The sequence below is a fragment of the Amphiprion ocellaris genome, chromosome 19 (assembly GCF_022539595.1).
Source record: "Amphiprion ocellaris isolate individual 3 ecotype Okinawa chromosome 19, ASM2253959v1, whole genome shotgun sequence".
Lineage (NCBI taxonomy): Eukaryota > Metazoa > Chordata > Actinopteri > Pomacentridae > Amphiprion > Amphiprion ocellaris.
Window position 1 is genome coordinate 24,104,915 of NC_072784.1, and position 22,511 is coordinate 24,127,425.

Consider the following 22,511-nt stretch of genomic DNA (forward strand, 5'->3'; position numbering starts at 1 on the left):
ATGTTCAGTTGGGTTGAGATGTGGAGACTGCGAAGACCAGTCATTATTCCTGAGGTGTGCCCAGCATAGAGAAATTTGGACTTCCCATTGTGTTTGGTGTCCATTAATGAAAGCACTTACAAATCAAAGCTCCACCAAAGTCTAGCAACAACTATTTCCATTACAATTTTGATGATAAATTGTAAAGGTGTGGATGACAGAGAATCTCATTGTACAGTTTCTCCTCATACCAAACACTTGTTTACGCAACACTTGTTTCTCTGGCATATACACAGTAAATGTGGTTTATTGTCTACAGTGGCAGTCACAAATTTTTGGGCTGCACACAGTCAGTCCTCACGAATACTCTCAGACTTGGAAGGAAGAAATTTGCTTTGTTTTGTAAGGACAAAAGTCTTGTTGCACACAAAAATAATGTAGAAATTATGTATTTACTTTAGTTTGAATACAGAAACATGCTACAATAACATCAGAACATAAAGTCATGGTGCCTTTTATCATGTATGACTCCCATGAGCTTGGAGGACTGCATCCATACATCTCATTAATGACTCAAATAACTCATTGATGAAGTCATCTGGAATGGCAAATAAAGCAGTCTTGCCGGACTCCCAGAGTTCATCAAGATTCTTTGGTTTCATCTTCCAACCCTCCTTCATCTTACCCTGGACATGCTCAATAATGTTCATGTCTGGTGACTGTCCTGGCCAATCCTGAAGCACCTTAACCTACTTTGCTTTCAGGAACTTCAATGTGGAGGCTGAAGTATGAGAAGGAGTGCCATCTGCTGCACAATTTGCTCTTTCTTGTGGTTTGGAATGTAATGGGCAGCAAGAATTCCTTGATGCTTCAGACTGTTGATGTTGCCATCCACTCTGCAGATCTCTCGCACACCCCATACTGGCTGTAACCCCAAACCATGATTTTTCCTCCACCAAAATTGACTGTTTTCTGGGTGAGTCTTGGGTTCATGTGGGTTCCAACAGGTCTTTTGCAGCATTTGTGTTGATTGGGATGCAGTTCAATGGATGATTCATCAGAAAAATCAATCTTCTGCCATTTTTCCACTGTCCCACCTTTCTGCAAGCTGTGGGCCTTGGCAAATGCAACACAGTTTTTTTTTTTTGCTGTCTTCTGTTTCATGCTTTTTTTCTGTGCACTAATTTGACCATGGAATTCAGTGTGTGAGAAAATTCTACGAACTGTTCTTGTAGATACAGGGGTTTCTGGTGACCAGTTCGCATATAGCTCCGCTGCAGTTGAAAAGGGGCCGGCCCTGGACTGTCAAAGCAACAAACGGTCCTCTTGAACAGTTGTCTTACAGGGTCTGCCTGACCTGGGCTTGTCATGAATGTCACCAATTTCTTCAAATCTTTTTCTTATCCTCTCCACTTGATGTTTGGATACATCAAAGATATCTGCTACCTCTGCAGCAGATCGGGTCTTCAGGCTCTTGATAATCAGCACTTTGGTCTGTGGTTGAATCTTTGGCATGTTGTCAGAGGTCAGGTTGCACTTCACATGAAGGACTAGTGTGCTGGGGTTCTTTTTAGTCACACCTGGGAATGTGTTAATTACAGTATTTTTCATAGGTGAAGCTCTAATCTGTGATTGGTTGAATCATTTAAAGACAGGACAAGACTTTTGTCATTGCAAAAACAGATGTAATGTGCTTTACCAAGCTCCGAATATTGGGGCACTTTTTGACAGTTTCATTGTGCACCCAGTTATTAATTTGAAAGCCCTTGACTTTAAAATGAACCATTTGTTGTATCAATTGATTGATTAGAAATAAAATTGTATGCCATTTTAAGTTATGCTACAAGACTTTTGTCAGGGACTGTATAGTCTGTTGAATTCCCATTTTACTAGATTATTCACATTGCAAATATTGTAGGTCTAGCTGAAGTACAGTGGGGATTGAAAGTTTGGGCACTCCAGGTAAAAATTTGTATTAATGTGCATAAAGAAGTCAAGGAAAGATGGAAAAATATCCAAAAGGCATCAAATTACAGATGAGACATTCTTATAATATGTCAAAAAAAAGTTAGATTTTATTTACATCATTTACACTTTCAAAATAACAGAAAACACAATTATGGCGTCTGCAAAAGTTTGGGCACCCTGCAGAGTTTATAGCATGCACCGCCCCCTTTGGAATGCTGAGACCTGACAGTGTCATGGATTGTTCACAATATCGTCTGGAAAGACCAAGTGATGTCAATCTCAAAGGTTTTAAATGCCCAGACTCATCTGACCTTGCCCCAGCAATCAGCACCATGGGTTCTTCTAAGCAGTTGTCTAGAACACTGAAACTGAAAATAGTTGACGCTCACAAAGCAGGAGAAGGCTATAAGAAGATAGCAAAGCGTTTTCAGATGCCAATATCCTCTGTTCGGAATGTAATGGCAGTCATCAGGAACAGTGGAAGTTAAAGCAAGATCTGGAAGACCAAGAAAAATATCAGAACAGCTCGCAGGATTGTGAGAAAAGCAAGTCAAAACCCACGTTTGACTGCACAATCCCTTCAGAAAGATCTGGCAGACGCTGGAGTTCTGGTACATTATTCCACTATAAAGAGATACTTGTACTATTTGTACAAGTATCTCTAAATAAAATACTTACACATGGCATCCTTGATGACATGACCTGTATAACACTTGTGAAAAGCAGATCATATGCCAAATTAAGATCATTTGGTCTTCATGGAAGAGTCGTCAGAAGAAAACCTCTTCTACATCCTCACCACAAAAATCAGCGTTTGAAGTTTGCAAATGAACATATAGACAAGCCTAATACATTTTGGAAACAAGTTCTGTGGACCGATGAGGTTAAAATAGAACGTTTTGGCCGGAATGAGCAAAGGTACATTTGAAAAAGAAAGGGCACAGAATTTAATGAAAAGAACCTCTGTCCAACTGTTAAGCATGGGGGTGGATCAATCATGCTTTGAGGTTGTATTGCAGCCAGTGGCACAGGGAACATTTCACGAGTAGAAGGTAAAATGGATTCAATAAAATTTTAGCAAATTTTGGATGCTAACTTGAGGCCATCTGTGAAAAAGCTGAAGTTAAAGAGAGGATGGCTTCTACAAATGCATAATGATCCTAAACACACCTCAAAATCCACGGTGGATTACATCAAGATGTGTAAACTGAAGGTTTTGCCATGGCCTTCACAATGTCCTGACATCAACGTGATTGAAAATCTATGGATAGACCTTAAAAGAGCAGTGCGTGACAGACAGCCCAGAAATCTCAAAGAACTGGAGGACTTTTGTAAGGAAGAATGGGCGAAGATACCTCAAACAAGAATTGTAAGACTCTTAGCTGGCTACAAAAAGCGTTTACAAGCTGTGATACTTGCCAAAGGGGGCAGTACAAGGTATTAACTCTGCAGGGTGCCCAAACTTTTGCAGATGCCATTATTGTGTTTTCTGTTATTTTGAAAGTGTAAATGATGGAAATAAAATCTAACTTTTTTTGACATACTATAAGAATGTCTCATCTGTAATTTGATGCCTTTGAGATTTTTCCATCTTTCCTTGGCTTCTTTATGCACATTAATACAAATGTTTACCTGGGGTGCCCAAACTTTCGATACCCACTGTATGTAGTAGTGCCCTCAGGCAGAGCCTCTTAACAGTAAAGCGACCTGAGGAAGCAGGCACTTCTGTGTTGGCAAGCAGAGCGCATTGTGGGAGTTAGGCTAGTAAAGGAACAGAGTAACAAAGACATTTTTGAAGCTTTCTGACATCAGCATAGCGAACAAGTGTTTAATGAACTTGAGATAATGAATATAGTGTCCTTATATTTAGGTGGAATATCTGATGAAAGTGTACACAGCTTGCATTTTTTCTATTTTTCTATGTGGAAATAAGTCACACGTAAGTCTCTACCAATACTGACCAGTAAAACATTCCTGTGATTGGCCTTGCTCTCGTATATCGCTAGACCAGAGTCAGTCTAATTATACAGACAGTACACAGTGAATATGCTGTTAAGGGTAGCCAACTGTTTATATTGATCTTTGAACGCTATATAAATCTTAACGGTTTCTTTTGGATAATGTGACATCCAGCATTGGCGCATTTCCCACTGTTTCACAGCACCCACTGATATGCACTCCTAGCTGGCCACACTGACTAGACTGCCTCCACTACAGAAGTGTCTGCACTCTGTTTTTTCTTTTCTCTTTTACCCGCCTTGGCATCAGTTAATTAATTGCCAATAATAATTGAATCAACTAATGTGTTGACCAACAAAGTTGAAGTATTGACCAACGAGGCTGAAGAAGAGGGAAATGCAGTGCAACTATCACAAAATCTATTGTAGAGTTGCTGTAATCCCTGTTTTGTCCACGTGGTTTAATCTTGCTTTTTAAACAGATGGAGTTACACGTGTTGGCAGACTGCCTATAAGGATGACATAAAGTTAGCTGTCTAATTGCTAACCTGGAGCACTCATGTTGATGAACTGTAGCATAAAGTTGTGAAATGGGTATCTGGTGGCGCTTGATCATTAGCAGCTTTAGCTGCAGGAGCACGACTCTTGACTACATACTTCAAACCATTACTAAAATGATGGAGTGTGTCACCGTTCCTCAGAGTAAAGACACATTTTAGAGGTGGCAGTAAATACTGACAGATTTCCTGGACGAATAAACATTCTTTGTGAACATTTGGTCCAGCTGATCAGCTGGACTAATATCAACTGCTGTGAACATGTCACTCCATGTAGATCAGCTATGTAGAATATTTTGCTGTCAAATCGCTGTGAAGAGGTTAAACTTTTAAAGGTTATTGACTGTGGAAGCCAGCAGCTCATTTGCCTTCTGCTCGTCAACTCCCTAATAAAACCAAGTCAATTATGCAGTGAACATCAAGTATCAACAGTAAAAACAACACAGTTATATCAGCATATGACAAAATATTAACTTTGTTTCATCTTTGTTTCAACAATCAATTGATGTTAGTAACGTGGCTGATTATAGGTTAAGGAAATTGTTGAAATTTACCATTGTCACTTTTAATGCCCCTCATTACCAGCGGCCTTCTCCCTTTTTCTTTGTTTCTTCAGGGCTACCTGTTCATTTCAGTATTGGTAAACAGCAACAGTGAGCTCATCCGTCTGATCAACAATGCCATCAAGAATGACCTGTCCAGCCGTAATCCCACCTTCATGTGCCTGGCCCTTCACTGTATTGCAAATGTGGGAAGCCGTGAGATGGCTGAGGCCTTTGCCAGTGAGATCCCTCGGATCCTGGTTGCTGGGTGAGCAAAGCTGGAGTGGAGAAGGAAGTAAAATAAATACAAATTCTCAGTCGTGCTAATTTTCTGTTTTGCTGTGCATAGTGAAGCCAAAGACTATTATTTTTCATTTCTTTGTGACTTCACCTAACTGCTGATAATGTGATGTATCACAGTGATACAATGGACAGTGTGAAACAGTCAGCGGCCCTGTGTCTGTTGCGGCTCTATAAGACCTCCCCTGACTTGGTACTAATGGGTGAATGGACATCACGCGTGGTGCACCTGCTCAATGACCAACACATGGTAAGAGCACAACCTGACCCCCAGATATTAGCAATATATTTAAATGAAACAGCTTTATTGTGCCTGTTTATGTTAAATAGTCTTGACAGTAGAAACCATTTAATATTGTATATAAACTAACATTGATTAGCTAACACCTTTGCAATGTATTTAAATTTTTTGGTTTTACCCACCAAACATCATTTATAAATGATGAAATGAGTTGTACCATTGTTGTCTTGTGAGCTGTAACGGATAAGTGAGATTATTAATTTTCATATTTTGGCATGTGCGCATGACTGGGGTTTAGGGTGTGGTTACAGCAGCCATCTCTCTCATCACCTGTTTGAGCCAGAAGAATCCAGATGAGTTCAAGACCTGTGTTTCCCTGGCTGTTTCACGACTTAGCAGAGTGAGTGTGCATGCTGTGAACAGAACTTGAACAGTTGTTGTGGAACATTATGAAATACACGGTTTTGCCAGTTATCTTATTATTTGTTGTTTATACTGATGACTGTAGATACTGGATATTTCTATTATTTTCTGTATATAGTAATCTTAGGGTTCCCAACCTTAGCTGATCAGCTGCTGAATTACACTTTACCACATTTATATTTTAATGCTTTGCCACTTATTTGGTTATCATTTTTGCAAATAAAGTTGTCATCTGTCATCAACACATTCACAATATTTGTACTTTGAATAAATAGTAATCAAATACAGTGATGATTATTTACCATATTAAGGTATAGTTATATTTTTACAGTCTTACTGTTACTACCAGCCCTTTCAGGGCAATCATAATGTTTATGTGACCTGTGATAAAATGAGCTTGACACTCATGGTCTAGGGCATAATTTCATTTTGTCATGAGAGCCTTATGCCACTAAAAATGTTGTGGGAAATTATTTCTTGAAAAGAGTGGAGACTTTATTGCATTGTACACTATGACTGTTTCTTCAGGGTTTTGCATTGGTTCATATGTGACTAACCATAACTACAAAAAAAACTTTTCTTCAGATTGTGTCGTCAGCCTCCACTGATCTGCAGGATTACACATATTATTTTGTGCCGGCACCTTGGCTGTCCTGCAAGCTTCTGCGCTTGCTGCAGTGTTACCCACCACCAGAAGATGGTGCTGTCAAGGGTCGTCTGGTGGAGTGTCTGGAGACAATTCTCAATAAGGCCCAGGAGCCGCCAAAGTCCAAGAAAGTGCAGCACTCCAATGCCAAGAATGCGATCTTGTTTGAGGCTATCTCTCTCATCATCCACTATGACAGGTGAGGCCAGTTAGAAAATGGATGCCAATGTTCAGGTTGATGCTAAATTGGTTTCCAAAAACCACAACCTCTGCTTTCCTCTACAGTATGAAGATCTCACTTGCATATACCAGTTACATTTTTTGTGTGCAAATGTGCTAAAGTAACTGGCACAAATGTGTGCCTTTTGAGTTTGTACACTATAATTAGCAAAGATTGTACAAAACAATCAGGGTACAGCTTTCACTTTTATTTGGAATTGGTTAAATTGTGAACCATCACATTATTTGTACCGTTTGTAACCATCACTAATTCTACTTGATAGGCCAAAATGAAACTTTGCTGTTGTCAAGTTTTTGTCTTTATCAGATTTGGTGAATAACACAACTTTCTGCACTCAGCCAAAGATTGTTTATGACACAAAGTAAGCATCACTGCTACTCCACTGCACCATAAGACTGGCTAAAACCCAACCAAAGAAATGATGATTAAAGTGGCATAAATGGAGGGACTCCTGATGTCATGAAGTTTTCTCATTATAATAAAATATTTTCTCATTAATTAATTCTAACAATTTTTTTTTCTTTTAAAACTGTATAGTTGCCAATTTGTATCCATGCTCATCAGCACATAATAGCATGATTTTTATTTTTTTAAATTTTTTTTTTATTGAATCTTTATTTATACAGGTAATCTCATTGAGACACGGGGTCTCATTCTCAAGAAAGACCTGTCCTCAAATAACATAACAAATAGTTATGATGATATATTCATAAGGATTTTGGCTTCCAACAATTAGTGAACATGATCAGCTCTGACATTGATATTTGGAATATTGATCAAAATAATTGTGATTACCCTTTTTAACATAATCAGCCACCCTAATTAACAGTAAGTGAAACTAGTAAAATAAGCTGTGATTTTTGTTCCTTAGTGAGCCCAACCTGCTGGTGCGAGCCTGTAACCAGCTTGGCCAGTTCCTTCAGCACAGAGAGACTAACCTGCGTTACCTAGCTCTGGAGAGCATGTGTACTTTGGCCAGCTCTGAGTTTTCCCATGAAGCTGTCAAGACACACATTGAGACTGTCATCAATGCCCTCAAGGTGGTGCCTCACACTTTGAAACACAGTCACTCACTCAAAAACATCACAACTTATTTTTAAAAAAGAGAAAGTTTAACTGTTACAACAGTCAGTAGCACTAATCGACACATTGGTCACTTGTCTGTCTCCACATCTGTTATATCGTCTCTCATCTATTTTGTCACTGGTTGTCTCTGTTTTTGTAGACTGAGAGGGATGTGAGTGTTCGACAGCGGGCAGCTGATCTGCTGTATGCTATGTGTGATCGCAGCAATGCAAAGCAGATTGTGGCTGAGATGCTCAGCTACCTTGAGACAGCAGACTATTCCATCAGAGAAGAAATGGTGGGTGTGAGAGATGATCAAAAAATATTTCATATTATGCTACTTTTTTTTTTTTTTTTTTTTTAAACATCTGACTAGTTGGTGAATGGTAATTTGGGAGGGGCAAACAAACAAAAAAGCACTGCCATGAAAGTCTGAACATAATCAATACTATAAACATCCAACTATGTTAGAGCAAGCCATAATACCAATGATTGAATTTGAATTCAGTATGAGTTTATTATCAACAGTATTAGCTTTAGGAGGTAAAACCTTTTTCTTTCCTTTTGATGGTTGTGCCAGCCTGAAATTTGGCAGATCACCTTAAACTGGCCTCTTCTGCGGTACTAATTAACCTTGTCATAATGGGTGGGGAAAGGAAAGACAGCACTAAGAATTGTTCAATTACATGAGGTAAAAAATTTAAAATAACTATACCCATACTCTACCAATCAAAGTGGAAGTACTTTGTCACCTATGAAAAATCTGAAGCAACAAGTTATAAAATAGCCGCAGGTAATCTGCTTCTCAAAAACACAAAAGCTGAAGGATCTACATACAGTAACATACTCCTTTCACCAGTATCACCGCAAGAACTGTATGTATTTCGCAAAGAAATAAGCCAAACATAATTTGTAAATATATATTTAATAAGGTGCATCATAGAAATCAGCAAATTTTTTTCACAGTTGTTTTATAGTATAAAACTCTTCTGTGTTTAACATGTTCAAGGAACCTTTCCTACGTAGATCTTTGAGAAGAGATGGTGCCCATTCAGTGCTCCATATAAACTAGCTTCCTTTGCACAAGCTATATTACTCTAAAAATGTCAAGTGGAGGGTTTCCACTTGCTGCATATTGCTTCCACTAATATCCAAAACAATACAGCAGTCTTTAGGAAATGTTTTAGCGCTGGCAAACTCAAAACATTTACCAAACATTTAAGTTTAACGGTCATTACTTCATCTGATTACCGAGTTATGGAAATGTTATTTCTTGTGCTTTCCTCATTCAGGTGCTGAAAGTGGCCATACTTGCAGAGAAATATGCTGTGGATTACTCCTGGTATGTAGATACCATTCTCAACCTCATCCGCATTGCTGGTGATTACGTCAGCGAAGAGGTGTGGTATCGTGTCATTCAGATCGTAATCAACCGAGACGATGTGCAAGGCTATGCTGCCAAGACGGTCTTTGAGGTACCAACAATAAAATCTAAAAAAAAAAATGGTATTGTTGGTGACAGTGGTAAGTGAGGATGCCATTCTTTACCAGAGGGGTACACAAATTAGTCCAATTTGGTAAGATGGTTGCCCAACCACAAGACTTGATTAGCACTAATGGAAATGTGTGAAGTGTATATCTGTATCGTCAGTACCATTTAGAGGGTTGAGTCTGAAAACATGAAATAATGTGGAGAGCTTCAAAACTGTAGTGCTTTAAATATTTTTTTGTTGATTGAAAGTTACCTGGTCATTTTATAATAAGCTCAAGCATTGCCTTTTTTTGTTGTTAACACTGCAGAATCATTGTCTATTCCAGGCCTTGCAAGCCCCTGCCTGCCATGAGAACATGGTGAAGGTTGGAGGCTACATTTTGGGAGAGTTTGGTAACTTGATCGCTGGTGACCCACGCTCCAGGTATGGGTCACATGTAGTTTTTGCGGGTGCAAAATTGACAATTGAAAGGATAAATGATAACTTTCCTGTTCTATCATCTAGCCCCCTGGTCCAGTTCAACCTTCTCCACTCCAAGTTCCACCTGTGCTCTGTGCCGACTCGTGCTCTGCTGCTGTCAGCCTACATTAAGTTTATCAACCTGTTCCCAGAGACCAAGGCCACCATCCAAGAGGTGCTGCGCTGCGACAGCCAGATCCGCAACTCAGATGTGGAGTTGCAGCAGCGTGCTGTCGAGTATCTGAAGCTTTCTTCCATTGCTAGCACTGATGTTCTGGTTAGTTTTGATGATCCTGTTTGACCAAAGTCAACACAGCTCATAAATCATAATGTAATATTTGTGAGGAGCACAGTCCAGGACCCTCCAGTCTTGGTCTTGCCGAACATGTCCATCTGCTAAGATTTGTGTTTTTACTCAGATGTAGTCCAATCCGACAGCTTTGTCCTCTCTTTATTTCCCTCAGGCCACAGTCTTGGAGGAGATGCCTCCCTTCCCAGAGAGGGAGTCATCAATTTTGGCTAAGCTGAAGAAGAAGAAGGGGCCTGGGGCTGTGTCTGTGACAGAGCTGGAAGATAGCAAAAGGGAGGGCGGGGAGTTGAATGGAGGGGGTGACAGAGGGCCAGACACCTCAGCAATGTCTGCGTCTAACGCTGTAAGCCGACATTCTGTAGTAGGGCTTGGCTGCAAATAGACACACTTGCGGGTTTTGTGCAGACCAGCAACTGTGTTAAAAGTATTCATTTTCATAACTCTACTCTAAGTGTCCTATGTTTTCCAGTCCACTCCATCACCCTCAGCCGACCTACTTGGGATTCGCTCTTCTGCTCCTGCTGGTACTGCTCCAGCCAGCGCTGGCAACCTCCTGGTGGATGTGTTCTCTGAGGCAGGACCTGCTGCACCCTCTGCTGCTGTAAACGATGACGGCTTCCTAAGGTGAAAGATAATCTCCTGATTAGAAGATGTAGATGTAACCCAAAGTCCAGTATGAGTGGCTTCAAGAAAGTTCCTTAATAATGCTAACTGCCAGAGAAAGAGACTGTCTGTTTAAGACAGAAAATAAATGGGGAAAAAACTAGACTGGTGAACAGAGCCTCAAACTGATGATGATTTCAAAGGAGTAAAGAGGAATTTAAAATAAGCACAACATCTTCAGGTACAAGTATAGCCTTTGAAAACACCAATCAATTTTTTTCCCCAATCAAGGACATTTAGCACTTTTTTAACACTACGATTTTGCTGAAATGAGAAGTGCATTAACAATAAAATGTATTATTATTATTTAACCTTAGTAAATGTTGGTTAAATGTCTATTTGATTGTAATATATTGGTCTGTAAGTCTAGTACCTAAATGGATACACCAGTTTGATCCACATATTAAAGGTCCTAGTACACTGACTCCTAAAACTGATATGCGCTGCTCTTTGCTAACAAAAAAGAAGCAGGACAGGCAAGAGATTTAGTATTGACAACGATTAGCACATTTGTGCATTTTGTAAATCTTGACGTTTGAAAATGGATTCAATCCACAGTGCATACACCTATTTTTTCTCTTCCACACATTCACTAATAATTGACTCACATTTGCAGTTAAGTGCTTACACTGTGGTGTTGGTTATGCTAAAGGAGCACAATAGCACCATACCAGCAGGCAGGTGTGAGTGAAGTTCAATTATAAGAGCAGTGCAACTTGATCAGCTATATCATTCAGAAATCGTTGGGTTGCCAAGACATTGATTCTTAGGAAAGTCTCTTGACAGTAAAATCTTCTATACTGATGCCTTAAGTTGCATGCATGTATATGCATTTAAACAGAAAGTATGTAGGATTTATGGGGAACCTATTAGCACAAATTGAAATGAAGTGGTCATGTTTCGGTTTTCACTGGCATATAATTATTATTGTATTTTTTGTAAATCTAAGAATGAACACCTAATATCTTCACAGGGAGTTGGTCCTCTTCCACAGTGTGCCATGTTTCTTCAGTAGCCCAGATTAGACTAACCAATCACTTGCTCTAAAGAGGGCCTTTTGTTTATAAATTGGAGCGATATCCACCGTAAGTTCACCTATATGCTTGGTGAGGGGTGCATTCAGTTGGTTGCAGTCTTCACTGCTAGATACCACTAAATCATATACACTGCTCCTTTAAGTAACCATGTTACTCTAAAACCAAGTTAGTAGCTAACGATGCACTGACAGAGCAGACCATCGCATATAAACAAAGTTGAGCTTCCCCTTATGGTGAAATTTGTCTGAACTTAACAAATAGTCAGATGTTCAGTGGTGCAAACCAGCATGCATAAACTACTACTTTAGAGGCTACTTTGTGTTAGTTTACTTTCACTTTAAATGAAACCTTTGATGAAATACTTGTAAATACATTTAAAGGATGCATTCCTGCATATAAAGTATTTCCTGCTTTCATCCATGTTAATTTGCCTGTCCGCTGTCCCAGTTACTTGTTTACATAACATACAATTCAGAGATCAGGTTTCTTGTTTACATGACATTTAAAAAAAATATGCTGTCACCACTAACTTAAGTAAACACAGTGACTGTTCAAATGGTGACTCTCATACTGGACTGGGCCAAATCTGGTCTTTGACCTTAATAGCAAAGCCTAATTTTGTTACGTGCTATTGTTTACTGTCTTTGCTGTTATAAATGTAAATGTAGTGGTGACCATAAGTTAGATACACTTGTGAACACTGTGTAGTCTGAATTTTCAATAACTGTCGTATCTATTCATTTACTATGATGGAATCATTGAAACGTGTGTCTTTGATACAAAAACAATAACAGTCATCCATTTTGGTTATGTCACAGATTCATTATAGATGTTGTGGAAATATGACAAAATCTGCTGCGTCAAAAATATACATACAGCAATGCTAATATTTGATTAAATGTCCCATGGAACTTTTCTCACCTCAGCTAGGTGCTTTTGGTAGCCATCCTGAAGCTCTAGGCAAGCTTCTGCTTATATCTTTGTGTACCCCTCTTGATAGAATTGGTGCAGTTAAACTAAATCGGTTGGCTTTCTGACAGAGACATGTCTTTAACGTAATCCACAAGTTTTTGAGGGGGTTTAACCCCATGATGATTTTAGGTTTTTCTTAAGAATATTGTGATAATCTTTCTTCATTATTTCACTTACTTTGTGTAAAGCACCAGTTCCACTGACTATGTTACAGCCCCAGAACATAATATTACCACCATCAAGCTTGATGATAGGTATGATGTTCTTGGGTTTAAAGGTCTTGCCTTCTCTTGTCCAAATATATTTCTAGTCATTGTGGCCAAATAGGTCAACTTTTCATTTTCATCTGACCAAAGAACTTCCTTACTAAGGCCTTTTCTTTGTACATGTGATCGGCAGCAAACTTCAGTTGAGCCTAAAGGTCCCACTTCTAGATGAAGGGCTTCCTGTTTGCATGGCAGTTGCACATTTGATTTTTGGGATCCGTAGCTGCTTTGATGAAGCTCCAAGTGACTTTCCTGACATTTTCAAGTCAGTGCTTTGCTTTTTCAGATCTGTGCTGACTTTACCATTGTAGCTTTTGTGGCTGAGTCTAATAGTAGGGATGAGTATCAAGTACCAGTTTTAATTGGTACCGGTGCATGATTGTGTCAGTAATTCAGTATCATTAAGCTTCTTCACAAACAGTGCTTATTGGTATTTATGACATAAATTGTGCAATGTTATTTTAAGCTAACGTAAATCACAACCATACCCTAATAATGACAAAGCCACCAGGGTTGGGCAATGAGGTGTAATGTTGCACTGTTGTCCTGCTCCTGGCTACTGTCCGCAGTAGCCTAAGGATGAACAGAATAAAGTGATCAAAATTTGCCCTCAGGATATGAAATGGGCTCTTTTTAAATTTGCTCAGAGAAGGCTGCAACTGTAGTCAACCTTAATTGCTTATGAGAAGTTAGGAGGCCATGCCACTAAGAAATATTGGAATCTATCAAAGAACCAAAATGCATGTTTGTTTACTGCGACTAAAATTTATTTGCTTCAGGGATTCTGTCATCGAGAATTCAGAGTTATACGAGTCATTGGAAATTCAAGACTGATATGATATACATGGTTGTTGGAAGTGTATGTAAATTTGTGTTCACAGCTGCAGTTATAGAGTTTGTGGTGTGTTTGGAAGTTTAGCCAACTATGAAACTAATTGTAATGTGTCTGTGTTGGTTGTCGCTCTGTCTTTCTATCTTTGTCTAATATTGACCTGTCAACCTGAAGGCATTCATAGTCAAGTAGTATTTCTCAATCCTATCTTTGTAAAATATGATAACTGCTCAAAAACATGAATCAGCCAAACAGGACTCGAACTTGTTTAGGTCTGTATTTAGGTTAGTTTTTGATATGTCATGTGATCAGTATAGTAGGTGATATTTAATTAATTAGTCTTAAGGATAACATCCAAAATAGCCTGTTTGCTCAATATTGCTGCATTTGAAAGTGTCAGTGAGTTCATTGATTGTAATTCTAAAGTAAGACTGAATTACATAGTGCTAAATGCTGTAGGGATGTTAGCTTTACTCAGAGAGCTACTAAATTATCTTTGAAGAAAGTTAAGCAGCAGTTTGGATTTCCATGTCTCATATCATTTGACCTTGTAATTTTTTTAGAGCTTCACAGACAAGTGTTTTGCACAACTTCACTGTGTTGTAAGATCTCCAGCTTCAAATGCTGTGGTCCCAATGGTGTTGCCACTAGAGTTAATGGTACCGTTTGGCTATTGTGCGGACGTCCTGTTCTGTAGAAGTCAAAAGGATCGCCTAAGCAGAAGAAGATGGTGTAGACTTCATGGTTGGCAGGTCACGTCTGCTACACTTGTCTGTTCTTTTTTATCTTGCTGTGTATGTGACAGTCTTTCGTCTTTTTCTCTCCTTCCCTTTTTCCTATGTGTGTGTGTATGTGCGCGTGTGTGCATTTTGATTTGATTGTGTGTCTGTTTCCTGTCTTCTACCACGATTGAACATTGACAGAGATCTGGAACAGCCCACCGAGACCTCCGATTCCCTATTGGTGGAGGGTTCTGGTGACTCGGAGTAAGGGCCCAGTAGTGAACTACAGAACTAGAATTGGCTACATGAATACAAATGTGCCACCTCTACGTTGTTTTTCTAGTATATTATTCTATCTTTAATTGAACACATTATTCATAATAGATATTACTAAGTTGGTAGCTTGATGCACGAGTCATTTAGGTTTACATGAAAGCACCTCACTTGTTCTACATAAATGCTGATGCCTTTTAATATTTTGTAGAAGACATCAACACAATCAGCCACTCTGACCTCCTTTGTCGCCTGATGAATTTCAAACATTAGAGGAGGGTAGTGTTTTTTTTCTCTATACCTGATGCTGACTAAGTATCTTAACTAGTGCTGGGCTGTTAATCTAATGATATTTCTGTGATTCATCGCGATTAATCACATTGTTGTACTTAAAATTAAATAATGAATTTAAAAATAGTGTATTCTGCACTTTTATTTTTAGAGCACTGCTATGTGAGCAAAAATGCAGTCACATTTGGTTTGCAAACACTTAAAAAAAAATAAAGTGCTTTTTAACAACAGTATTCCCTTTACACAGTAGCAGTTGAAACATTTCTTGTGAATCTCAACTTAAACAGTAATGTAATTAAATCAAATCAAACCAAAGCTATTTGCCACTGCAAGGGCATTAACGTTTTATGTGGTTTGTTACAGGAAAACAAGTTACCTTCAGAGTCCAGAGCCACAATCATAACATTATAACAGGAACCTTCCCAGCAACAACAAATTAACATTTATACATCTGTATTCTTATTTTTTCTGAACAGGTACCAGCAGAAACTTTTTTTTTTTTTTATCAGGGAGCAGCAGAAACAGTCTATGTTCAGTAGCAGCTGTCCCTGTTAAAGTGAGGTGAAGTGGTCGAACATAAAAAAAGTCCACAGCTGGGACTGACCGTGCAGAAGACTTTTTAGTCTGTGAGGTCCACATTTGTACTTATTTTTTTGGCCTTTTTAGCATGGAGAGAAGAGCAAATGGCCGTGGGTCGGACTCAAAACCATGACTGCTGCGTCGGGGACGATAGTCCCGGTTTATATTGTCACACACACACACAAAAAAAAGCCTTTTAGTGATGCAGGATGAGGCTCATAGGTGCCATCTTTCGTTGCGTTCCCAAGAGCGTACCTCAGACAGACAGACAGACATCTTCCACAATACTAATCGGAATGCAGTCTATAGCTAACTACTTCGCTCTGGCATTTGTTAGCTTGTCTTGTTATAGTTTATTTCTATTTCTCCCACACGCTGCATCCAACAGTCTGCCAAAGCCTCCCTCCCCTGTTAGTTTGGGTAAAACATGATGACGCCCTTCCCAAGTACTGATCAACATCCAGTCCTCCTTTGATCCATGGTTTGTCTGTCTGTGTATCCAGAGCCAGTGAGCAACGGACTTTCATAAAAATATTAATTAAAAACTGCAAAGTGCAATAAAATAATTGTAGGCTTTAATTAATCTGTTTTATACACACACACACACACACACACATATATATACACATATATATACACACTATATTGCCAAAAGTATTCGCTCGCCTGCCTTGACTCGCATATGAACGTAAGTGACATCCCAATCCTAATCCATAGGGTTCAATATGATGTCGGTCCACCCTTTGCAGCTATAACAGCTTCAACTCTTCTGGGAAGGCTGTCCACAAGGTTTAGGAGTGTGTTTATCGGAATTTTTGACCATTCTTCCAGAAGCGCATTTGTGAGGTCACACACTGATGTTGGACGAGAAGGCCTGGCTCTCAGTCTCCTCTCTAATTCATCTCAAAGGTGTTCTATCGGGTTGAGGTCATGACTCTGTGCAGGCCAGTCAAGTTCATCCACACCAGACTCTGTCATCCATGTCTTTATGGACCTTGCTTTGTGCACTGGTGCACAGTCATGTTGGAAGAGGAAGGGGCCAGCTCCAAACTGTTCCCACAAAGTTGGGAGCATGGAATTGTCCAAAATGTCTTGGTATGCTGAAGCATTCAGAGTTCCTTTCACTGGAACTAGGGGGCCAAGCCCAGCTCCTGAAAAACAACCCCATACCATAATCCCCCCTCCACCAAACTATACACTTGGCACAATGCAGTCCGACAAGTATCATTCTCCTGGCAACCGCCAAACCCAGACTTGTCCATCAGATTGCGAGATGGAGAAGCGCGATTCGTCACACCAGAGAACGCGTCTCCACTGCTCTAGAGTCCCGTGGTGGCGTGCTTTACACCACTGCATCCGACGCTTTGCATTGCATCACAAAGTGCAAACTTGGTGATGTATGGCTTGGATGCAGCTGCTTGGCCATGGAAACCCATTCCATGAAGCTCTCTGCGCACTGTTCTGAGCTAATCTGAAGGCCACATGAAGTTTGAAGGTCTATAGTGATTGACTCTGCAGAAAGTTGGCGACCTCTTCGCACTATGCGCCTCAGCATCCACTGACCCCGCTCCGTCAGTTTACGTGGCCTACCACTTGGTGGCTGAGTTGCTGTCGTTCCCACACACATACTTTCTTATAATACAGCTGACAGTTGACTGTGGAATATTTAGGAGCGAGGAAATGTCCCGACTGGATTTGTTGCACAGGTGGCATCCTATCACAGTTCCACGCTGGAATTCACTGAGCTCCTGAGAGCGACCCATTCTTTCACAAATATTTGTAAAAGCAGTCTGCATGCCTGGGTGCTTGATTTTATACACCCGTGGCCATGGAAATGATTGGAACACCTAATTCTGATCATTTGGATGGGTGAGCGAATACTTTTGGCAATATAGTGTGTATATATATATATATATATATATATATATATATATATATATATATATATATATATATATATATGTATGTATATATATATGTATATATATATATATATGTCTATATATATATATATATATATATATATATATATATATATATATATATATATATATATATATATATATATATAAAATTTGATAACGCTGCTACTTTGAAACATACTCTCATGACCGAAACCTGAAGAATACATCTAAGTACAACTAAGACAGAGATGAAAAATGCTTATTATACAAAGGTTTTATATCAAAGATAGAAATTTGAGTAATTGTAGACATTGTCAACGTGTAATTTTGTTACACCTTTTAAACCTTTTAAAGTAGTTTTATTTTTTTGCCTGAAAGACTAGTCTGTCCACAGGGTCTGGATTTAAAGCTACCCTGTAGCAGAACACAATATATCAGCAGTGCTTAAAGCACCCTCTTAGCGGATGAGCTAGTGACAGGAAAGTCGCCAGAAGCCTCTGGGATATCTTGTAGAGTTGATCTTCCACCATGTATGTGTCACTGTCTGCATCAGGAGGTACTAGATAGCTGTTTGGATTAGCCTCAATAACCTGTTATTCTGTAATAATGGCAGTAACAACAGAGTTGGACTCCCCTTGGTGCAGTAGATCTAATCGTGAGGGTAGCTTGCAGTGTACACTGAAATCAATCCAACATCTGAGCCACAGCAAATGCAGCATTGTAAGATGTACCTTTAAATTCCAAGATATCATGAGAGATTGAAATATTTGACCATTATTATAACTATTATCATTGTTAAATGTTATGTTATGTTATTATGTTACATGTTATCATGTCAAACATACGGCCTGTGGGCCAAAACCGGCCCACCAGACGGTCCATTTCGGCCCGCGGGACGACTTTACAAATGATAAAAATTACAACAACATTAACTGTAAATTGCAAATTTGTAAAACTGTAAATTTAAAATAATTTCTAGACCTTGGCAAGTTGTTCTGATCATGAAGTAAAAATACTAGATTGTTCAGTTCCAGATACCTGTGACTGAATGTTTTGTGTTTTTGTAGATAAACTGTTATCTGGCAGTTACAATGCATGTGTAAATGATGAACTGAGGCATAATAGGCTACTGTTGAAATTGAACTTGTTTTCCTTAAGAAATTTCAGGTTCATAATATTTTGTAAAAAGATAGTTCATTAAATGTGAACATTTTCAGAATGTACTTTTTTTGAACTAAAACAAAGGGGAAAAGTTGGACTTGTGGTTATTTATAGGTTATTATGCTGTGATTTTACTGGTGGGGCCCACTGGAGATCAGATTGGGCTTTATGTGGCCCCTGGACTAAAATGAGTTTGACACCCCTGAGCTTTACTGTGAAAAACAACAAAATGGAATCAGATAAAATAACACAGCCCTGCATATTCATGTTTTCATAGTTTTTATATATATATATATATATATATATATATATATATATATATATATATATATATATATATATATATATATATATACGCACAAAGTTATGGGGGGGGGCACGAACGTTTTTTGGCCTGCGAAGGGGGGCCCGACAGAAAAAATTTGAGAACCACTGCTCTAAAGTAAGAAACTGTGCTTCTGTGGACGTCTGCAGGTAGCCCAGAATTTCTTTAGCAGCTATGCTACAAGGGAACAAGCGCACACTCAGTTCCTTACTGCTGTGCATGCATACAATACATAGAAGCCAGTCTGCTGCACTTGTATGGAACAGAGTCCTCCAAGTGGACTAAAACGTAACAAAATATGTCAATGCTGTCCACATGCATGTCTTAAATGGATCCTTGTATAGTAACATGGAGTGAGTTTCAGCTCATCAGACTTTCATTAATATAATTTGCACATTTGAATTTCTGATTAAATTGTAAGAAGCAATACAACATTACTGTTCACTTTTAATTAAATTACATTGTTATGTTAAATAAATTCAGTCACTTTCCTGTTGTCTTCTGCCTACCGCTTACACTGTAAAAGTGTACTGGGTTTTGTGCTAGACTCACTTGTAGCTGTGGTCCTGAATCCACTCTGCTGATCCACTCCTATGTTGTTGGCAATACAAATACAGACTTACACAGATGCACAGCTGTTGCAAACATTTAGCATTTTCCTAATTTTAGTTGTTAAATTGTCTCTAAGATTGTCAGACACAGCTTTCATTTTTAACTTTGTTATTCATATCAAGTGAATTGACTCAGTGGAGATACTAACATACACAGCAAGAGGGTGCTCAGAGCTACGGGACTGAAGTGACCAAAGTTAAAATTAAAAGAGATGACAGCCACACTAGACTGTCCATGTAGCAATACTATGTCTTTCTTTTTCTCTTACTGGTATTTTTTGTCATTGAGCCAGTAGCTCACTGGGTAAACTCCCAGTTCTTCTGATAACCACTCTGTCATTGCATTCCTGTTTGAGTGTGTGTAGGGTCCCCTTCACTTCATATAAATTTGAATGCATATAGGTGAAACAACATGTGTAATCACTTTTATTGCAGTGGTTGCATCTGTACTCCTGTAGTATGCTATAATTAAAACCCCAAAAGAGAAAAACTGTGAAGACAGGATGTAAATATGGCATTTCTGTTTCATGTGTGTTTTTGGTTTGAGGAGGATAACAGTCCCCTCATTACACAGTTGCTGTTTTTCCATCTCTTCGGTGAAGCAAAAATATGAAGCATAGAGTCTGTTTCCATTGCATTCATCACAATTGGCTTTAATCAAATAATTTTTTTTCAAAAGCCAACCAGATGTAAAAGCTTCTTTACAATGTGTTGAGTTTTCAAATTGTTCAAGATTACTATTTGGGTAATTTATGCTCAAATGGGAAGTACACATAAAAATGGAAACAGACCTACTGAATGGTTGTAGTAACAGTCTTTACATACACTGTGCAAATGAAAATACAATGCCAAGCTGCAAACCGAAACATCTGAAATATGCGCTATTAAATATGAACTATATGAAAACTATATTGCATGGCATCAAGCTTTATGTCTAGACTGTGTATGTGCTTTTAAACATGTGAACAGTGCCAGGAGTAGAGTGTAGTCTGCATGAGTTGGAACACTAGGAATTTCTTGTTATTTTAGCTTTCTACTCTTATCACATAGAATTTCCATATAACCAGTAGGGCACTTAAACCAGATAAACCAGATAGGGTTTAAGTGCTGACATTCAGCCTTAAGTGTCTTTAATGGTCTTAGACTCCTTGCTTATTTTGTAATGGTACAATAATTTGTTCATCCATTATAGTGACAAACACTATTAAATCAAAGCTGAAAGTCTTCACTTTCAAAGCTATTTCTTATTCAGTATGTTTAAAGACAATACCAAAATCATAGAGGTTGTCCAAATTTAAACCTGTAGGGCAATTTGTTGTACAGTTTATCTAAGTATCAGATATCTTGCATTGTATTATGGAATTTTTGTATGAACTGCTTTTACTAACCAGCTCTGCATTTTATTCCTTTATCCTTCTTTCTTCTCTTCTTTCTTTTAACCAATCTTCATCACACTGTTGCTATCTCCTGTGCTGAATGGATGGCTTTTTCATTTCCCTTTTCTGCTCTACCCATCCAATCTTCATTTTTCTTTTTGCCTGTGTCCATCCCGTCTTTGTTCTGTGGGCTGTCTCTTTATCCCTGTGCTGTCCTGTCGTCTCTCAGCTCTGCTCCTCCCTCTGAGGATCCTGCTCCTCCTTTGTCTGAGGCAGACGAACTTCTTAACAAGTAAGGTCTTTGTCTCTGTAAGTTTGTCGTGTGTTTGCCTAGCTGCAGCTCATCAAAGAAAGAGTTTTAGTCAAAAACACCTACCCAACATAGTGCTGTATTAACTTGGGAAATTATGATTAAGTTCTGATTGCTGATGGATTCCTGTTTTAAACGAAGCTTTGACATTGGAGACCCTATGCCTTATCTGTTAGTCAGGCTTCTTTCCAAGTTAGACTATATACTCTTTAATACTAGTTTTCCTCTATATACTAAATTACAAAATGATTCTTTATATCTTGATAAATTCTGGGTTCTCCTTATCTTACACCTCTTTTTCACACGTTTTATACCTGAAAAGGAGACATCACCATTTCTATCACTAATCCAGCAGATTCTAGTACACTAATGTAGCAACAGACTTGACTGAAGCCGCACCGTGATCTGTTTTTTGCTTCATTTGGCGTAAGAGTACACTTAATGATTGCTTTTTGTAATGTAATTTCTCATATATCATTTAGTTTGGGTCACACATCACTTGGCTTCGATTCCACAATTAATTGTCCTACACCTAAGTGCGTTTGATTTACAGTGCAATTAAACTAAGTAAAGTGGGAATACTCATAGTTAAGAAGCTGAAAACACAGCCTTTTTTTTTTTTTGTAAAATTTCTTAAATTGAAAACCTTAACAGTTATTATTCCGTCAACTATTTACTGAATATTTGAGTCATTTCAGCACTTACCAAATTTCTGTATGGGTATTGATATGAAAATATACTGCATAGGGGAGTGTGTCCATATAGCAATTTTTCTCTGGAAATATAAGTGCTTTGCAGGGCGCTGCGGAGCGCTTTAGCTATGCACTTTATCAAAAAGTTTCTCCACCCTTTGTTTCTATGGCATGGTCACCAGAATGTCTTATTACATTTATATCATAGACTAGCATAGAGCATAGGGATAGACAGACATGCCAAAACAAAACTACCAGGTTGTTGCGTCTTGTTCATATGACTGGTTTCCTGAACAGGAGCAGACAGTGATGACC

At 38.7% G+C, this 22,511-nt stretch overlaps 1 protein-coding gene across 4 annotated transcripts in view; it reads left to right on the forward strand.

The window, feature by feature from the left end:
- ap2a1 (adaptor related protein complex 2 subunit alpha 1) overlaps positions 1–22,511 on the forward strand; it is a 48,391-nt gene that overhangs the window by 15,170 nt on the left and 10,710 nt on the right. For 2 of the 4 annotated variants that reach the window (XM_055004935.1, XM_055004934.1), the window contains exons 3-13: positions 5,079–5,272; positions 5,425–5,554; positions 5,844–5,945; positions 6,554–6,813; positions 7,727–7,895; positions 8,081–8,218; positions 9,213–9,395; positions 9,739–9,836; positions 9,918–10,149; positions 10,337–10,525; positions 10,652–10,806. In XM_055004935.1, coding sequence (XP_054860910.1) covers positions 5,079–5,272; positions 5,425–5,554; positions 5,844–5,945; positions 6,554–6,813; positions 7,727–7,895; positions 8,081–8,218; positions 9,213–9,395; positions 9,739–9,836; positions 9,918–10,149; positions 10,337–10,525; positions 10,652–10,806 — 1,850 coding nt within the window. Of the gene's footprint in view, positions 1–5,078; positions 5,273–5,424; positions 5,555–5,843; positions 5,946–6,553; positions 6,814–7,726; positions 7,896–8,080; positions 8,219–9,212; positions 9,396–9,738; positions 9,837–9,917; positions 10,150–10,336; positions 10,526–10,651; positions 10,807–14,875; positions 14,939–21,423; positions 21,487–22,511 lie in introns of all 4 variants that reach the window. The other 2 variants (XM_023286685.3, XM_055004933.1) reach the window with 2 other exon arrangements.